The 18,124-nt window shown below is 39.3% G+C and overlaps 1 protein-coding gene across 11 annotated transcripts in view; it reads left to right on the forward strand.

Annotated features, from left to right (window-relative positions):
• Dnm3 (dynamin 3) overlaps positions 1–18,124 on the forward strand; it is a 453,602-nt gene that overhangs the window by 373,791 nt on the left and 61,687 nt on the right. Inside the window, exon 18 of one of the 11 annotated variants that reach the window (XM_040738257.1) lies at positions 11,487–12,368. The exons of the other annotated variants lie outside the window; for them this stretch is intronic. Coding sequence (XP_040594191.1) covers positions 11,487–11,519 — 33 coding nt within the window. The 3' untranslated portion in view covers positions 11,520–12,368. Of the gene's footprint in view, positions 1–11,486; positions 12,369–18,124 lie in introns of those variants that run through there. 11 annotated transcript variants of the gene reach the window in all.

Genomic DNA, 18,124 nt, shown 5'->3' on the forward strand with positions numbered 1-18,124 from the left:
CTGCTCATGACCCAGGCAATAATATTTAATAAGGTTTAAATATTGCCAGGAATGTACAAGATCAGCATTTGTGAAGATGAATAAGGTAAACTCTCAGCATTTATAGTACACTTTTAAAAAAGAAAAAGCAGGTAACTTAAAAGATTAAATCTTTTTCTACAAAGTGAAAGATAGTGTTTCTATCTAATACTGCACCACTTTGGGACAAATATTTGGACAAAATGTAAAATCCATGTTTTAGTTCTTATGGTACTTCATTTCTTGAACTGTAGGGTTTTTTTTCTTGAACATTTGCATAACAGTGAATCTCTGTCTAGAATGTCATGTGTTGTATGTGTTATCTGAAAACAAAACGACTAGAAGCATTCATGGATGTCTCTCTAGCAGTTCACGGATGGCTTAAGTGTTTATAAAGTCACACACACATCACACACACATACACACACACACACACACACACACACACACACACACACACACACCAAAAATGTCCCCCATTTGTCCTGTCTAGCTTCAGCAAGCTTTCTGGATCATAAACACTACAGTGAATAGAGTTTAGTGATTTTTCAACTCATTAAATGCAAGGAGTGATTTAAAACAATGGGCCTAGCTTATTTGTTGAGAATATGCCAATGAGAAGCTCTGTTTAAAAAACTAAAATGGATGGTAACTGAGGAATTATATCGAAAGTTGTTCTTTGACTTCCACATGTACATATACCCCTACACACAAGCATACATACTCCTACATACATACACACATAGTCCTACACAGATACACACACTCACACCCCTCAAAAATTGTAAATCGTTGCTCAGTAAACCTTCTAGAATAGGGCTGAAGCCCCTATGGGGCCTCAGTGCCTCCACAGTAACCATATACACCATGAATATCTGATAGGATCTTCATTTGCTGGTTGAAGGAAGCATTGATTGGAGGCTCTCAAAAATACAAGTGCTCAGTTTTGATTTGTCATTGAAGAATGGTTACTTTGGAGATACTGGTATTAATTACCTCATGTGTTATTTTTAATTGTTTGTTATGCACAAGCGATAGTTTGTGAAAAATACAATGCTAATACTTTTTTAAAATGCGATCATGTTCCTGACTGTGGATTCTGGCATGAAAGAGTCTCCTCATCACAAACGGCACATCTGTATGCTATTTTCCTGTAGCTTAGAATTGCAGTGTAAATGGAAAACACTGCAATGCAAGCTGTGTTGTCTCCGGAGTATAGATCCGGATTCTTCAAAAGAAGAATATGAGATTCTTTTCTTCCCCTCTCATGCTGGAATGATTGTCCCGAATCGTCCCTAAGGCAACATACCTGCCATATACAAGAGCCAGCTGTAAAGCATGGCTTGTTTCAGATTTGAGAAGGCTAATTGTTTACTGAGCACATGACATTTTATTATTCAGGATGTTAACCAGATCTTAAAGAAAGTAAACTTAGTTTAACGAACACTTCTTTAGACGAGCACAATGGACTCGTCTCCCTTCATACAGTAAGTGTAGCACATACCCATGCACATGCCCACATGTAACCCAGGGTGTTCAAAACACACTGATGCTCATTTTGCCCATCTTTAGATTATGCTTAGATTGGGGGAGCTCATCCTCCATACTCCATACGTGGAGCACCAGTTCCTATGACAGAAACACAAGTAGACTTTACATTATGGACACATGATAGAACAAAACACCAAAACTTGCATTCCTCCCTGAATAGCAATTGCTGTTTCTCCTGAAAAGGGTAATTTTTCTTTTGTAAGAAAATCACAGTTACTCTGGGAAAATTTTCTTTTGTGAGTATTACTTTTTTCTTTGGAAAATGTTTATCTATTGGCCTAGTGATAGTCTAAATTGCTCATGGTACAGTTTCTCTTCCCCTTAGACAAGTTGCCCTTGGTCACAAGTCCATGAAGTCCATGTCTTCATTAGGAAGGCCAGAATCCAGGACATGAGTCAATTTGGGGAATGTGGATAAACAGCAGATAGAATGTGAAGAAATTTCAGAGAACTTGCTTTGTTTTTATGCAACTTGTTTGTTAAGTACAAATGTCAATCAGAAATCCCATCTGCAGTCCTGAGATCTTCAGGTGAAAACAGATCTCCATGTTTGGTCCAAGAGAGACACTATTTAATACTGCATAATTTAACGTCTTCTCTGAAGGAGCATTTCCAGAGACTTAGTAAACTTCAAATTTTATTTCTTTATCAAGAGTTTAATTAACTATCTTTGTTAAATTTGGCAAATTCAAGATAGGAAGAAACCTAAAATGTAAGAAATAAAACATTATAACAGAGTATCTGATTTCTTAAATGATCTTAGTGCAAAAACACAAATGAAAATGCAGAGGATCCCTGATGCCAATATTAATGCTAAGTTTTATATTGTAGAGAAAAAGTTTTTTATTACCCCTTGAAACTTTATCTAATGTCAGTCTTTTTAAACTACAGGAGTCTTCTACTTCCCCAGAAGTATAAGATTGACCATATTTCATTTAAAAAATAGAAGTTGTACAATATATTCACAATCGGTATTTTGAGTGTGCAGTATCTATATTGAGTTCTAGGACAGTGAAGGACATTGGTGTGTAAGAAAAGAAAGTCATATCCAAGCACTTGCTTTCCACCATTTAAAAAAACAAAAACAAAAAGACTTTGACTAATGACTCCTGAACACTTTGAGCGAGGTGAGTGGACTTGGCCAGCTCCTGTCAGTGGGAGAGGTGGAGACTTTCTCAAAACATAAAATGATCTCCTTTTCCCTTTATAAACACAGGAAATTTATCCCAGGGTCTTGATGTGTTTGTTAGTCAAGCACTGAGCCACCTAGCTCCATCTCTACCCAAAATGCAGTTCTTTGTATCTATTTCAAAAGAATAGTATCGTTGGCTATGATTTTTGAGAGTAACATATAAAGAGCTTTCTTTTGGAACTAGAAAGTAGATATTTATGCCTCTGACTGATTTACCTTAGTGAAGTTATCAAATTATGCAATAATCACACAGTAGCCACTATAGTAGTCAGAATTTAAAACCTTTCCCACTGTCTTAGCTCATCCTCTAGACAAAGAGGAAAATGAAAAGGTATGCAACTGGTATGAGAAATAATTTTGATTCAAAATATGTGTAACTCAGTCCCTCATTACTTTCAAAATCAGTTGCCTATGGAAGATTCTAGAAATAATTGCCTCTATGTAGCATGGTAAAACAAAGTAGCACCACACTGTCTTGCCTGGTACATAAGTCACTCCTTTATCCAGTGTATACACACTGTACATAGTAGCCATCCCAGTTTATTAGATTAAGTGTCATGATATTACAGTGCGTTCAGGTATAAGGATGGTAACACCCATACAATCAGACATGTCAAATAAAAGTTATAAAATTTGTCATTTAAGTGGACAGGTTAGTCTGGGGAGATAGCTTAGTTGGTAAGGTGCCTGTTATTTAAACATGAGGACCTGAATTTTATCCCCAAAATCCAAAGAAAAGGCCAGGCATGGGGGTATGCATTGGGAATTTCAGTATTAGGAAGGAGACAAGAGGTTCTCTGGAGCTTGTTAGACAAGCAGCCTGACCAAATTGATGAGTTGCAAGCCAGTGAAAGATCCCATCTCAAAAGAAGTACAGCATTTATGAGGATGACAGCTGATGTTGTCCTCTGGCCTCCAGACATGTGCAAGTGTAAAGGCAACGGTACAGTAAGATGCTGTGAGAGACCACCTTCGTATAACTTTGATTATGGCATTTTGTTATTTTGTTCTATTCTCTTTATTTTTTGTAAATCTCCTATTGTGTGTACGTGATAAAGTTTATCCTAGGTCTATATACATTAGGGAAAACATATGCATAGGCTCAAGTACTCTACATTCACTGAAATTCCCCCCATCCTCTTTTTATAAGGGAAGAATGTTCTAAGATATATAGATACTGTATATCTAATAAACCATAGAACACTAGACATCGGAGGTATTCTTCAGAAATATTACAGGTTCAGTTCCCAACCACTGCAGTAAAACATACATCACAATAACAGGGAGTTACACAAACCTTTGGGCTTGCCAGTACACACAAAGTTCACATTTTCACTAGACTATTTAGTATGTAATAACATTCTATGCAAACAGTGTCTACTGGGGCTGGAGAGATGACCCCAGAGTTAAGAGCTCTTCCTGCTTTTGTACAGAACTGAGGTTCAGTTCCCATCACCCATTAGAAACTCCCAATTACCTGAACTCAACTTCCAGGGGTCAGACACCCTCTTTTGACATCCAAGATCACATGCAGACACATGGTACATATGAACAAACAGACACCCACACATACAAATAAAATAAGTCATTTTAATTAACTTACATTTTTAATTAAAAATACTTTTTGAAAAAATGATAGCAATTATCTGAACACTTGAAATAATGAAGTCAAAGACTAGACCAATACAGGGTTGTCTCAACCCTTCAATTTTTAAGATGCTCAATATTTTTTTAAGTACAGTAAAGAAAAGGTACAACTGCCTAGCATATTTTAAATATAAAAAACATATTTACCTACATGGATCCAAACAGAAATGAGCACTTATCTTAACACTATTTGAAATGTAACAAGAATGGAAACGTTAGGCAGGAAATATCATAGGATGTAACCATTGTCCTAGGAAGAGAGAATCCAGTTTAAGTAGAAGTATTACTTTTAATAAAGGAGAACAGCAAAAACCTTCAGGAAATGGAGGGTGGAGAGATGGCTCAGTGATTAAGAGCACTGGTTATTTCTTCCAGAGGTCCAGTTTCGATTCCCAATATGCAGCTCAAACTGTCCATAACTCCACTTCAAGAGGATCTGACACTCTCTTCTGACCTCTGCAGGTACCAGGCATGCACATGGTGCACAGACTCAAACACATAGATATGTCTTTAAAAAGAGAGAAAGAAACAACATTAGGAAAGGAAATAAGTTAATATAAAGCAAAGAATAATATATTTGGAAATAATAAAAGTATGAGAACTTATATGTACACATGTATAAAGCCTTTAAATAGGAAAAAAGATAATTAAAAGGTAGAAATGCAATTAGTAAAATATTTGTAGCATACACGAAGTTAAATATCCTGAAAGCAGAATTATTTCTGTTCATTTCATTTTAAAATAAAGAGAATAATTTTAATAATAAAAACCCTACTAACTAGAAAAAATGAAATGTAGGCAAATCAACTGAATATTCACTTAGGACCAGTAATAAAATGATGACTATGTAAAAGGTCCAAAAACGTCTTTTCAACCAAAAATTGTGAGTATAAATTACAAGGTATCATCGCTGAGCTTTCAGATTTGGAGATACCAATAGGAGTTGTGTGGTGGTTAGCTTTATCTCAGCTGACACAAGCTAGAGTCATTGGAAAAGAGGGAGTTCCAATAGAGAAAATGCTTCTATAGGATCTGGCTGGGGAAATGAGGGGATAATGGGGGGGGTTGGGGGGAGGGCACTGGAGGAGGGGAGGGAAAGGGAGAGGGACCTGGAACTGACTTGTGAAGCAACCTTGTTTCTTATCTAAATTTAAACTGAAAAATAACTTAAAAAATATATATAAAAAAGATCTGGCTGTAGACAGATGCGTAGGGCATTTTCTTAATTAGTGATTGATGTAGGGAGACCCAGCCCACTGTGGGTTATGCCATCCCTGGGCTGGTGGCCCAGGTTCTGTAAGAAACCAGGCTGAGCAAGTCATGTGAAGCAAGCTAGTAAGCAGCCTCCCTGGCCTCTGCATTAGCTCAGCTCCTGCCTCCAGGTTCCTGCCCTGTTTTGAGTCCCCTGCTCAGATTTCCTTCAAAGGAAAACTACAATGTGGAAGTTCAGCTAAATAAATCCTTTCTTCTCCAACTTGCTTTTGGTCATGGTGTTTCATTACAGCAACGATAACCCTATTGAAGACAAGGTCTTGACAGTCTTTAGTAAGGAAGCAGATATCCTAGTGTCCTTTAGGTGACTGACTGGATACACTGCTCTGAAGCCAGTCTGGTGATACAAGTTAAATACAAGACATCGGAGCTGGACCTTGGAACCTAGATAATTCTGCTCTTAAACATTTATTTTTATGAATTTTTCAATATTTGTCTCAAGGAACTTGTTTGAAAATCTTTTGAAGCATTCTTCAAAATACCAGCATTTAAACCAAAACCAGTGGCCCTCAAAGGTAATCAGTTACACCAAATTCTGGGAAGTAAATTCAAATGTATGTATATGTGAAAATGGAGATTTTCACAAGAAGTAAGAGAACAAAACATGTGCTCATCCTGAAGAACACAATCCCACTTTTTCTTTTGACTCTTTAGATGGGTTGAATGTGTTTGCATGTAAACATTGGGGAGCTAGTCCCTTAGGTTAACACTCTCTGCGCTTTCAATGTTTGCTCCTGTGTCACTTCCTCATTTCCCTGTCGTTACTGTCTTGTGCACTTCTTAAGAAAAGAATTTTTTAAATGCACAAACAAATGTAAAGGATGTTATTTAAATGGGGGCTGGTGAGGAGAAACAAATATTTTTAAAAACTGAATATCCAGGAAGGAAAATAATGTAACATAAGAGTTAAAGTTCTTAAGAAAATAGACTATCATGAGGAAGTCAAAATGAAATAGACATTGAGATAAAAGTAGAAGTGTATCTGAGACTGCAAATTTAACATTAGCACGGAATCCTGCTGGTTACAAATATTTTGCAATGATTATGCAGGCTTCAGCCCTCAATCATGCCTGTGCAGATATGTTGTTCTCCTCACTGAACAGCAGTGAAAGACACCTTTGTGAATCTGAAAGATTACATAGCTTCCTTGACTCTGGAACTCAATAGTGTCATTGTTTCACATGCTCATATTCCAGGGTTTAAAGCTTCCCCTTCCTCATCCTGAGGATTACCAGGAAGCCATTCATGGTGAATTTCTGGATGAGTTCTTATAGGACTGGTGAACGAACTGTAACTCATTCAGACTCCCAACTCTGTCTGCAGCCCTTACTGCCTGCATGCCTTAGGTGGAGCCTTTTCATGTGAGAGTACACTTTGTGTGTGTGTGTGTGTGTGTGTGTGTGTGTGTGTGTGTAGTGTATGTGTGTGTGTGTGTGTGTAATGTATGTGGTGTGTTCATGTTCATAGGTGTGCACACCTGTAAAGGCCAGAGGTCAATGTTAGGTGTCCTCCTCAATCTCTGCCCACCTTACTTTTGAGGCAGGGCCTTCCACTGAACCTGAAGCTCGCAAGTAGGCTAGACTGGCTGGCCAGCAGGCTCCTGGGTTCCACCCATTTCCATGCCTCCTCCCCTGGTTACTGGGATACCAAAGCTATAATGGATTTACATGGGTGCTTGGGATCAGAACTCAAGTTTTCTCGATTGCAAAGCAAGGCTTTTAGTAATGAGCCACCTCCCCACCCCAAACCCCACACCCCACCCCACATCCCACCCTTTGTTTGGTTAGTTTGTCTTGGAAAGTATGACAGTAACCATACAGAATTTCCTACTAGGACTTACATACTTGAGCGAGAATTTAAGGGTCACGGTCTATGAATGTTGTAAGGAACTTCCTTTACCAACACTTTTTATGAACATATGTCTTCTATTAAATGAGGGGGGGAAGCAATTTTTTGTAAATTTGGGTAACATTTATGTGCTTCAACTAAAAGCCTGCTTTAAAATTGGTATTCCATGAAAAGAGGGAAAAATAAAAATTGTCTGTATTTGAGTATTAGAATGTGTTCTAAAAATAGACTCAATAAGCAGAAACTGACATCTGAGTCTTCATCAAGAAATAATTTTCTAATTTTCCAACCTAGCATTATCATCATTCACTTTCCAGGTGGCTCAACCACTTGACTCATGGGTCACCAGACAGACAACTTTTTTTTTTACCAACTTGTAGAATGTACTATTTGCCAATCATTTATTTAAATCTTTTAATGTAGCCTGGACAATTGTGATTGGGCCCAAAGATAAAGCCATCCACGTAGATTTGCCCAACCCAACCAGAGGCCAACTTTTCAAGCACAGAAGTAAAGCCTTTATGTTTTAATTTCTTTCAAATATAATAGAATTCCTGGAGTCTGTTCTATCAGCCAAGCCTTATAAAGGCTATTAATACTCTTACATTGGTAATCCATGCAAAGTGCCAAGTGGATTATGATTATGATGGGTTATAGAAGTGAAACGAGTATAAAATTCATACCAGTGTAGATTTATGGGCTACAAGTGGTCAGCAGGGATGTGTGAAATGGTAGCCATGGTTCAAGGACAGGCCATGAAGTAAGACCATGTATTATAACTGCCTAACAAGTAGGAAGGCCTCCCACACAGCCAAAGGTAGTGTTTAAATTTTTAGGACCAGTTGGGGAATAGTGGGTATTAGATTTAGATCAAAACAGGATTTTCTATGCTGGTAATTTGTGTGTTATTCTACCAGCTGCTAATATTTATGGGTTGGCTTGTCTGTTGTATGTCTGCTTAACTTTTCTTCATATTCTATGAAGACAATCCCTACACCCTCTAGTCCTGTCAACTTATAATAGGAACATTTGTAGGACAATTCAATGAAATAATATACATAATGGGAAAACAAGTTGGGAATTATGAATCTTGGAATAGCCCAGGGATGATGGCTTTGGGTGGTAACATGAAGGAGAGAGGGCCGGAGTCAGAAAATAGAAGTAGGGATGCTGAGGGAGGACAAAAAGCCAACATTTGCCTAGCCAACATTGACTCATTGAAATTATTCCAGCCTGTTGTCTGATGTATATGAAAAGTTTTACATTTACAGAATATTAGCAATATATCATTTTCCCTGGCTGGGCATAATACAATGTAAGTTACTAGTTTTTTTGTTTTCAGCACATAAAACTTAAATCTGACTGCACTTTATTCTTGGTTCGGTCCATACATTTTATAATGTGGAAATAAGAAAGTCTGTGTGTGTGTGTGTGTGTGTGTGTGTGTGTGTGTGTGTGTGTGTTGGTATTGTTTTCTAAAACAGGGATAGCAACATAATTCTGTGGAAAGAAACCTTCATTAAGCTCACTATCTAATTTCAAAAGGCTGTTTTATCTTTAACTGAAATCAATTCCCCAATCTTACTATAAGATAGTGATTGTCTAATAGGTATATTTGGCAGTGTGTGGACACATAGTTTCTTGTTGAAACACAACTGCTATTTTTACTCCAGTAGACAGAGCTCAGAGACCCTGCTGGCTCCTGTAAGCACAGGATAACTCACAACAGCATACGTGTGTGTGTGTGTGTGTGTGTGTGTGTGTGTGTGTGTGTGTGTGTGTGTGCAGTATAACACTGCCAGGAGTGAGGGGGCATAGAAATGAGGATATTGGCGTGTGGATCACACGTAAAACCAAGTGACATGTGAAAGTTGAGGACCAACACCCAAAGTTATCTTCTGACTTACATAGATACATCATGGCACATGTGTGTCTAGACTCACATATGAACACACACACCCACATACACACATCATAAATGCACTCCAAACGAGTGTATTATAGGTTTCTTACTACTTGAGCTGGCTAGAGTTACCTGGAAAGAAGAATGCTCAACAGACTAGCCTGAGGGCCTATCTGTGGGCACTTTTATAAATTAATGATTAATGTGGGAATGCCCAGCCCACAATGGGGAGTGCCACACCAGCCAGCTAGTTCTGGTTTGTACAGGAAAGCAAGCTGAGCAATCCATGGAGAACAAGTCAGCAAGCAACTTTCTCCCATGGTCCCTGCCTCTCTTCATACTGAGTCCCTGTCCTGACTTCCCTCAAAGATGGACTGTGGTATGGACATGTAAGCTAAATAAACCAGTTTTTCTACAAGTTGCTTTTGGTTGTGATGTTTACCACAGCAGCAAAAAGCAAACTATGACAATGCTATTTTAAATACTAGCAGCAGCCAGAAGGTAGGATACTGTTAAAGTTGCTTTCTGCCCCATAGAGGAAGGTTTCAAGACCATTTGGATCTAAACCTTTTTTGTTGTTTTGTTTTGTTTTCCTGTTCCCAGTAAATGATATGATGATAAGAACTGTGCCACATGCAACTGACTGGAAATTTGTTGTTTGAATTGTGTAGCTCCCAAGTCCCTGCCAGCCATGAGCCACAGCAGGTCTTCATGCTAGTAGTTCAGAAGCCTAAGAATGGGTTGTGCTCACAGCCAGGACACAGACAGTGGAGAGTCATTCAGTTTCCTCATTAAAAATGACAGTTGGCAGTCCCCAGGATGAAAGGATGGTCTAGAGAGGTCTAGTACATTTTCTCATGGCACAGGATCAGAGTGTCCTTGGGTCACTGGGTCTGATCCGCAAGCTCATGTCAACTCACCCTTTCTGTACGTTTGGTTTTTTTTTTTTTCAGATACATCATTACCATAACTCTTTGTACTTTTGTGCTAAAGAACCATGAAAACTTGTGTGGGGTTTTCAGATGAGCCTAAGTGTATAACCAGTACTTCATTATGGTTTTAAATGTAGAGCAAACTGCGTCTGCTCCTGAGACACATAAGTAAGCAGAAAGCTAATCTATGCAGATAAATAGTCCCGGTTTTCTTTCTTCCAACACACGTATGAATTTTACAATTATTCTGTGGCATAGTGTTAACCTGTTTAAGTCTTAACACTTTCTCTCACTGGTAATTTCTATAGTTGCTATCATGCCAAGTGTGGCCATTGCTGTTTATTGTCTTTGGTTTTACTAAACAGAAAAAAAATTTGACGCCTTTGAGGAGGGAGTCTAGGGGAAGCTCTGTAAAATATTTGGTGGTGTTTGGTATACTAAGTCATTCCCTTTGAAAATGTTCCTCTCTCGTCTTTGGAATTATGTCAGAGTCCATGTCTAAGTAAGCCTCCAGTTTGATTTCTGAGAGAACCATACATTTGCATTACTTGCCCTCTGGGGAAGAGGACTCGGTAAGAATGCTGTTCTTTAATTTTTTTATCCAAATGTCCTTGTCTATATCTTCATATTTCTCTCTACCAGATGTTAGGACGTTTATGTCAGCTTAAATTGTTTTAGAAAACTCATGTCTGCTGACACCAGCATCCAAGAGTCAGTCACCTGCCTAGGAGCCAATGGGATAAAGGCCTAAAGGACTAATTAGTCCATCAGAATGGTGCCTTTTGATTTAGATCTTGCCACACTGTGATTAGAGACTGAAGCACTCAGCCATTCAGCACTTGGTGCTCAGCCATATTATAGGTCAACAGATTCCTAACCTTCCCCAACTGGAGGATCCAAAATGCTTCCCAGGTATTCCCAGGTGACCTCCCAATCTCTTATAGGAGACTATTGAAGTCTATAAACTAATGCTATCTATGTGTCATTTCATAGATAACATTGCCTTGTTTGATATCATTTGTTGCTCATGTAACCCCACCAGCTCAGTTAGACAAGCTTTTATTGAGAGCCTACTGTATGAGAGAATACAGTGATCACTAAGTTGACCATTTTTGTTCTTTAGGGGCTATCAACAAACTTAGAAGAGAAGGTGTGAAAAGATGTCCTTGGGTTTCCACAGCTCATGAAGGAGGAATGCCTGGTGCTTGATAGGATGGGGCAGGTATACTTGTGGATGAAACCTGACCCATTGGCACGTATTACCACATCAGCAAAGTTAGTGTAGTTCATTTGGTGTCACCAGAAAACCAGGAGAGGTCAGAGCAATCTTGTTCATTTAGCAACTGCACAAAGAAGGAACTTAATGGGAGGCAGGATACTTTGTTTTCATCTAAAAGAGAGGTGGTGACAGCCTGGACAAAGAGGGTCTGAAGAACAGATGGCACAAATGAAAACAATGCTGCCCTTCTGCATCCACTAGCTAGATGCCTCCTGAGAACTGAGTCTATGATAGGAGCAGATGTGGGGTCACACATCTATGTAGTGCTTCCCCACCCCCTCTCCAGGTTCACTTCCGGCAGCCTCAGTTACCTATGGCAACTCTGGTCCAAAAATTTACAGGGAAAAAAATCAGAAAATGCTTTTATTATAGTATATTGTTATAATTCCTTTTGATCATTGGTATTAGACTCTTACTGTATCTAAATTATAAAGTAATGTGTATTAGGAACAGAGCACATAAATGTGTAGTGATAGCATGGTCACAGGTGTGGACATGGTTATATCACTCCATGGATGGGATTTGGTACTACCTGTGGCTTCAGATTTCCACAGAAGTCTTGGAATATACCCTTCAAGGATTGTATTGTTGCTGTGAGTCAACAGTTTCTTCTCAGATGGGAAGAACCACTTTGTCACCATTGTTGTTTGTTCCTGTCTCCCTGATTGGTCCCCTGCCCCAGATCTCCTGGGATGTTTGTGCTAATAATAGCCACTGGTAAACATGGAGTACTGTACCTTTGTATCACTATATTGAAATTCCTGGGGTAATTAATTTATAAACAGAAAAAGGTTACTAGTAACTTAGCTCACAGTTTATAGGTTCAAATCCAAGATTTAAGCCTACTGGTTTTACTACTGCTTAGCTCAGCAGAAAATAATGGTAGGGAGGCTGGAGAGATGACTCAGCAGTTAAGAGCACTGGCTGCTCTTCCAGAGGTCCTGAGTTCAATTCTCAGCAACCACATGGTGGCTCACAATCATCTGTAATGAGATCTGATACCCTCTTCTGGCCTGCAGGAATACATACAGCCAGAACACTGTACATAATAATTAAATAAATCTTTAAAAAAAGAAAATTATGTTGGGAACACATGTCAGAGAGAATATTCATAAAATAGGAGAAAGGAGGGATGGAGGGGTGGATAATGGAGGGAGTGCCTGAGAAGTGGAGAAAGGTATGCCCATCAAGGGTTCTATCCCCAAGTCTTAAGGTCCTCCCCTGGACCCCAGCCATTAAAGGTCCACAGAACCTCTGGCCCCAGAGATCAGGCCTTTGCACATGAACTTTTGGAGACTACTCATCCGAAAGTCAGCAGGAGCCCTCTGTGAATCTACAGTCAAATGATACAAAGTGGGAAATAAATTATAGTGCCCATTTTTCATTGATTCTGAGATGGTTTCCTCACACTAAACCAGTACACTGAAACATTTCTATAATTTAAAATGTAAATGTGGGGCCAGAAGTTGGCTCAGAGGGTAAAGGCACTTGCTCCCCAGGCTGGGGACCTGAGTTTGATTCCAGCACCCGCAGAGTGAAAGGAGAGAACCAACTCCTGAAAGTAGCCCTCTGACCTCCATATATGTACTGCACACACGCTCGAACACACATAAATTGAACATAGGCATGATACGGAAGTGGGAGTGCATCTTGTTTTATCTATCACTGATTAGCAATCTAGAAAGCAGAGTTTCGGGTAGGAGCCAATCCGTTTCTTTCCTATTAAAGCTCTTCTCTCTCTCTCTCTCTTTGTATTTCTATCTTAATTTTAGGGGGAGGAGAGGATATTTAAAAGTGGATAATTCTTAAAGAAGCCTATAAATACATTTATCCATTGAGAGAAGAAAAACTCTCCAGCCCTCTGTAGTAATAAAGTGATAAACTCAGTTTAAAACAGTTTGTTTTATCACAGATCAATCCTGCCCACAGCAAGGGAGTGTAGCCAGTAACCTGGACAGCCTTTGAAGCCGCACACACATGCAGACTTTCACCTCTGGGACTAACCGGAATTTTAATTACCATAAAGTAATCTAAAAGCATGCTGGTTAGACCCCAGTGCCTGAACAAAGCTCTCCAGGCAGGGGCTGGGAAATATGGAAGTCTGCCTTTTCCCCCAAACAAGCCTTTCTTTAATCAGTCAGAGCAATTCTTTATTATACTCAGCTTTTCCTTTTTTTCATTGCATGATGTTCTTAGAGACCAAAACAACAGCATTCCAAAAGCTTTTGTTAATTAGCAAGAGCAGAACTGAAACCATTATAGATTATGCCAGTCTAGCCCCACATTTAAAAAGCACAGGGCTCCAGATTGCCTTTAAAGTACATGATTTACACCGTATTCCCCTAAACCGATGCAGGCGGAGGCTTTTCATTCTCTCCTCTTGTGTGTCATGTGGGACATGACGAAAGCTGTTGGTTCTCCCAAGGACAGGGCAGGAAGAATTAACTCCAGCCAGCATAGCTTTTAATATGTGCCTCTGACTTTCAGAGAAATAGAGTGTAGTACGAATCATAGAGGCAACTGACTGAGAAACTCCTCAATGCTCTAACAGGAAGCAGGCTTCTTTCCATATTCCTTCCAAGATTTTTCTTTCATATGCAAGTTCCAGACACAAAATATTTCGCAAAAATCATAAGGAAGTCACAGTAGTTCTTGCTGTTTGGGGAGTTCCCATGGAGAATAATTGTGTTCAGAACACACATGCACGCGTGCACACACACACACACACACACACACACACACACAGTTTATTATGTGATCCAGAGCAGCCGAGAGACACATACAACACCATCTCCATTTTATTGTACATTGTTTACTGAGTTTCCCTGAAGAAATCTTAAGAATTCTTTCCCTGTGAGTCACTCACTGTGTGTGTGTGTGTGTGTGTGTGTGTGTGTGTGTGTGTGTGTGTGTGTGTGTAGTGTGTGTGTGGGGGGGGGTAAATATAAACTTTCCTGCAGCTGGTCAATTTGGAACACAATCATCTATCTCATCTTCCCTTCTCTTCAAGCTTCACTTTCATCTGTCAGTGATCATGCCTGAAGCCAAATGGAGCAGCTTCGGTGTAGTCAATTTCTTTCCATTAAATACTCAAGTTTAAGAAATGAACAGCCTGGCCAAGCAAGATTCAAAGAACTCCATCCATTGAATATGACTTCCAAAATTACATTTTCATTGCCCTGGCAAAATGCATCTCCTTGGTTTAATTTCTTTTAGAATTAATGGAAGGGAAATTGTATCCCTTTTTGCCAAGAATCGTTGGTGGCTGCAATGCTTAGTTAGGTTAAGGTCCTTTTTACCACTAAAAGCGGAAGAGAAGTTGCTCTCCATTCTCATCTTACTGAAGAAGGCTACAAAGATGGTCCTTGGTAGTAACTGGGTTTAGTAATTAGGATACTAACAGCTTGACAAATATTTCAATATGCATACTTATTCGTCTTCCCTCCATGAAAAAGGCCCTATAATTGCCATCATCCATTTTGAGGTAGCACTGTTGTTATAGACAGCAATTCTGAAGCCGCTTTCCCAGTGGCTATAAGAAGCCTGCTGTTGCCAACTGAGTGGTCTAGAATCCTCGCTAATTACCAGCTTCCACGGCTTTTGATTCTGAGCCCAACTGATGGCGCCAGAGGCTGAACCACAGTCAGATCTGTAAGCCCTGGGTTTGCCAAATGGAATCTATGCAATTTGTTTCCTTTTCTTAGTGTTTTTATGACAAGACTCAGCTCAAGCTGAATAGACTAGAATTGCTTCAAAATACTAATGGCTGAAAAACGTAAATATTGAGGAAAATCACCATGAGGGATTTATACCATATCGTGTATGTGTGTGTGTGTGTGTGTGTGTGTTTATATGTGTAGACCAGAAATCAGTGTTAAATGGCTTCCTCATTCTCTCTCTACCTTATCAGACAGGGCCTCTCACTGAACCAGATCTTCCTAAATTCTGCTAGACAACCTGGCTAGTGAGCTCTGGGAATCCTCCTGTCTCTACTCCCCATTGCTAGGATTACAGGCACACACCAGTATGCCCACCAATTTTTACATGGGTGCTGGAGGTGGAATTTAGGTCATCATGCTGTGCACAACTTAGTTACTGAGTCACATTCTTTACTCCCAAAACTGCTAAGCTTTTAAGTACAGTTGTGCTATTTGATTTACGTAATTGCACAAACATTTAGTTAGCACCTTCTGTTTTACCCAGTACTGCGTTTTATTCTGGAAATAATGCATGAAATTATCTCCCATTGTACTATAAAAAGCAAATAAAAACACCTTGTATAATAATTGAGGAAATGTATCTTAGAAATAGGCAGTAAGACATGTCTAATTATTATCTGTACAAACAAATCTGAGATCTAGAAAGTGCTCTGTAAATAATTTTAAGATGATTTTGAAGAGTGTATATGAAATTCAGGAGAAGGGCTTATGAAAAGGGAATGGACACCAAGCACAGCACTAGTCTAAGTGATACTTTAGCTAAATGAGTGTATGGGGGTGAGGGGGAACTGAGGGGCGTGATTGTAGTTGTGTGACATTTGTGAATATGTGTGCAGGAATCTGAAGGGTAAGAAGCTAGAGAAAGTCTTACTGGATCTCATATGCTCTTGTCAAAGGGATTTTTATTCTAAGAACTATCCAGGCAATGAAGCAAATAAAAGCTACACTGTTCTTTACGTTTTGTCAAGAGTGGACAATCGGGATATAGGACTGAACATTACAGCTGAAAGTATGAAGTGTACGTTTTAAATGGTGACAATTAGGCCTCTTCTTTCAAACAGAATGGCAGATCAGATGCCCTCATACGATGTCATATATGATTATAATTAAAATTTCTGAATGAAGTAGCCTTCATCATAGTAGCTAAAAAGAATCCCAAGAAACAGATATAAATTCCAGGATTCTTCCAGTGCTACTGACATTGTCAGGGCTGCCCCTTGGAAAAAAAAAGCTGCACCTTAATCTGAGAATGTGGTCCAGCATCTTCAAGGACCCAGCAAGAGAATTATCTTGTATTAACTGTGGCATTAGCTGGAAGGGGAATAAAAGTATCTGCCTTTAAGCTGACATTTGAGTTTAAGGTCAGATTCATGTTGTGTGTGAGTTAAGAACCTCATGTGTGAACTGGGCAGGGTGGCACATGCCTGTAATCTCAGCACTTATGAGGTAGAAGTAGGGGTTTGGGAGTTCAAGGTCAGTCCCAGCTATGGAACAATTTGAATGTCAGACTGAACTATAAGAGATACAGTGAAAACTTCAATCCTCCTGGGCTTGTAGTACCTCTAAGAGGACCAATAAAAGCAATATAAACCCTCAAGGCCCACCCAGGCCTTTCCTCACATGGTTTTCTAGAGAAAATATATCAAAAGGAACAAAGTAAGGAGGAGAAAAAAAGAGAACGGAGCCACAACTGAGAATATGAGAAACGATAGACTATGGGATGAGCTGTCTAAAGATGTAGTGGGATATAAGTCACAGAAATAAAATTGAAATATTTAATACGTGGAAATAAAGAAGCTTAACAGCAAAAGCAATGAAGATAAAGTAGATTTGGAAAACTAACTTCTAGAAACGAAGTTCAGTCATAGAGGTGAAAAATCCCATCAAGAGAGCCAGTGAACTGAGTTAAACACAACTGAATAAAGAAACAGTAAACTGGGGGTGGTAAGTGGCTCAGCAGGTGAAAGTGTTTGGTGTGAAATCCTGGAGTCCTGAGTTTGCTCCCAGGAACACACATAAAAGTAGAAGAAACTGACCCCACAATGTTGCCCTATAATCTCCACCACGTGCACTGAGGCACACACATCCACACAAAATTTGTATCACATATCCAGACACAGAGTCGTTGGTACACAGAAGTGAATGTAGGTCTGAAAAGTAGCCAGATTTGAAAAACTGGAAGGAAAGTCAACCACAGTCTGCTTACCTTATGAAGAATCCACCAAAATCCTTCCCAGAGTTCTCCTAGACTCCTAGTCCCACCTATCATGGTTCCCTATTGGCCCAACAGTGCTTTATTGACATATACATAGGACTTCCCACATCACAAGGCAACTAACATTTTGTTAATTTCTCAATAGAGGCCAGGCATAGTGCTGACACTTAAAACCCCCTTCTCATTGGAGTTCTTTTTTTCAGTTTCCGGGTGGAAGAGACCAATGCTGGAGGAGATAATTTGCCTAGTCTTATAAACAAATTATTTATAAAAAAATAATAATATAAAGCAAGTAAGTGATAAGTACAAATCCTAGAGAATGCAGCCAGGACCACCATACCCACTATATATTCAGCAGCACTGTAAATGAATGAATAATGTAAATGTATTACCTGAGTTGTCTGCATGCACACAACACTTTTTGGGAAAGCTAGATACCACCTCTCATGCCGGTAGGTGGTGGACATCTTACCAACTAACTCATCTGCTTCTACCTCCCCTATTGTCCCTTTGTTTTCTAATGGTGAGAGCTTTAAATCCTGTATCAA

The sequence above is a fragment of the Mesocricetus auratus genome, unplaced genomic scaffold (genome assembly GCF_017639785.1).
Source record: "Mesocricetus auratus isolate SY011 unplaced genomic scaffold, BCM_Maur_2.0 Super-Scaffold_100676, whole genome shotgun sequence".
In the NCBI taxonomy this organism is placed as follows: domain Eukaryota; kingdom Metazoa; phylum Chordata; class Mammalia; order Rodentia; family Cricetidae; genus Mesocricetus; species Mesocricetus auratus.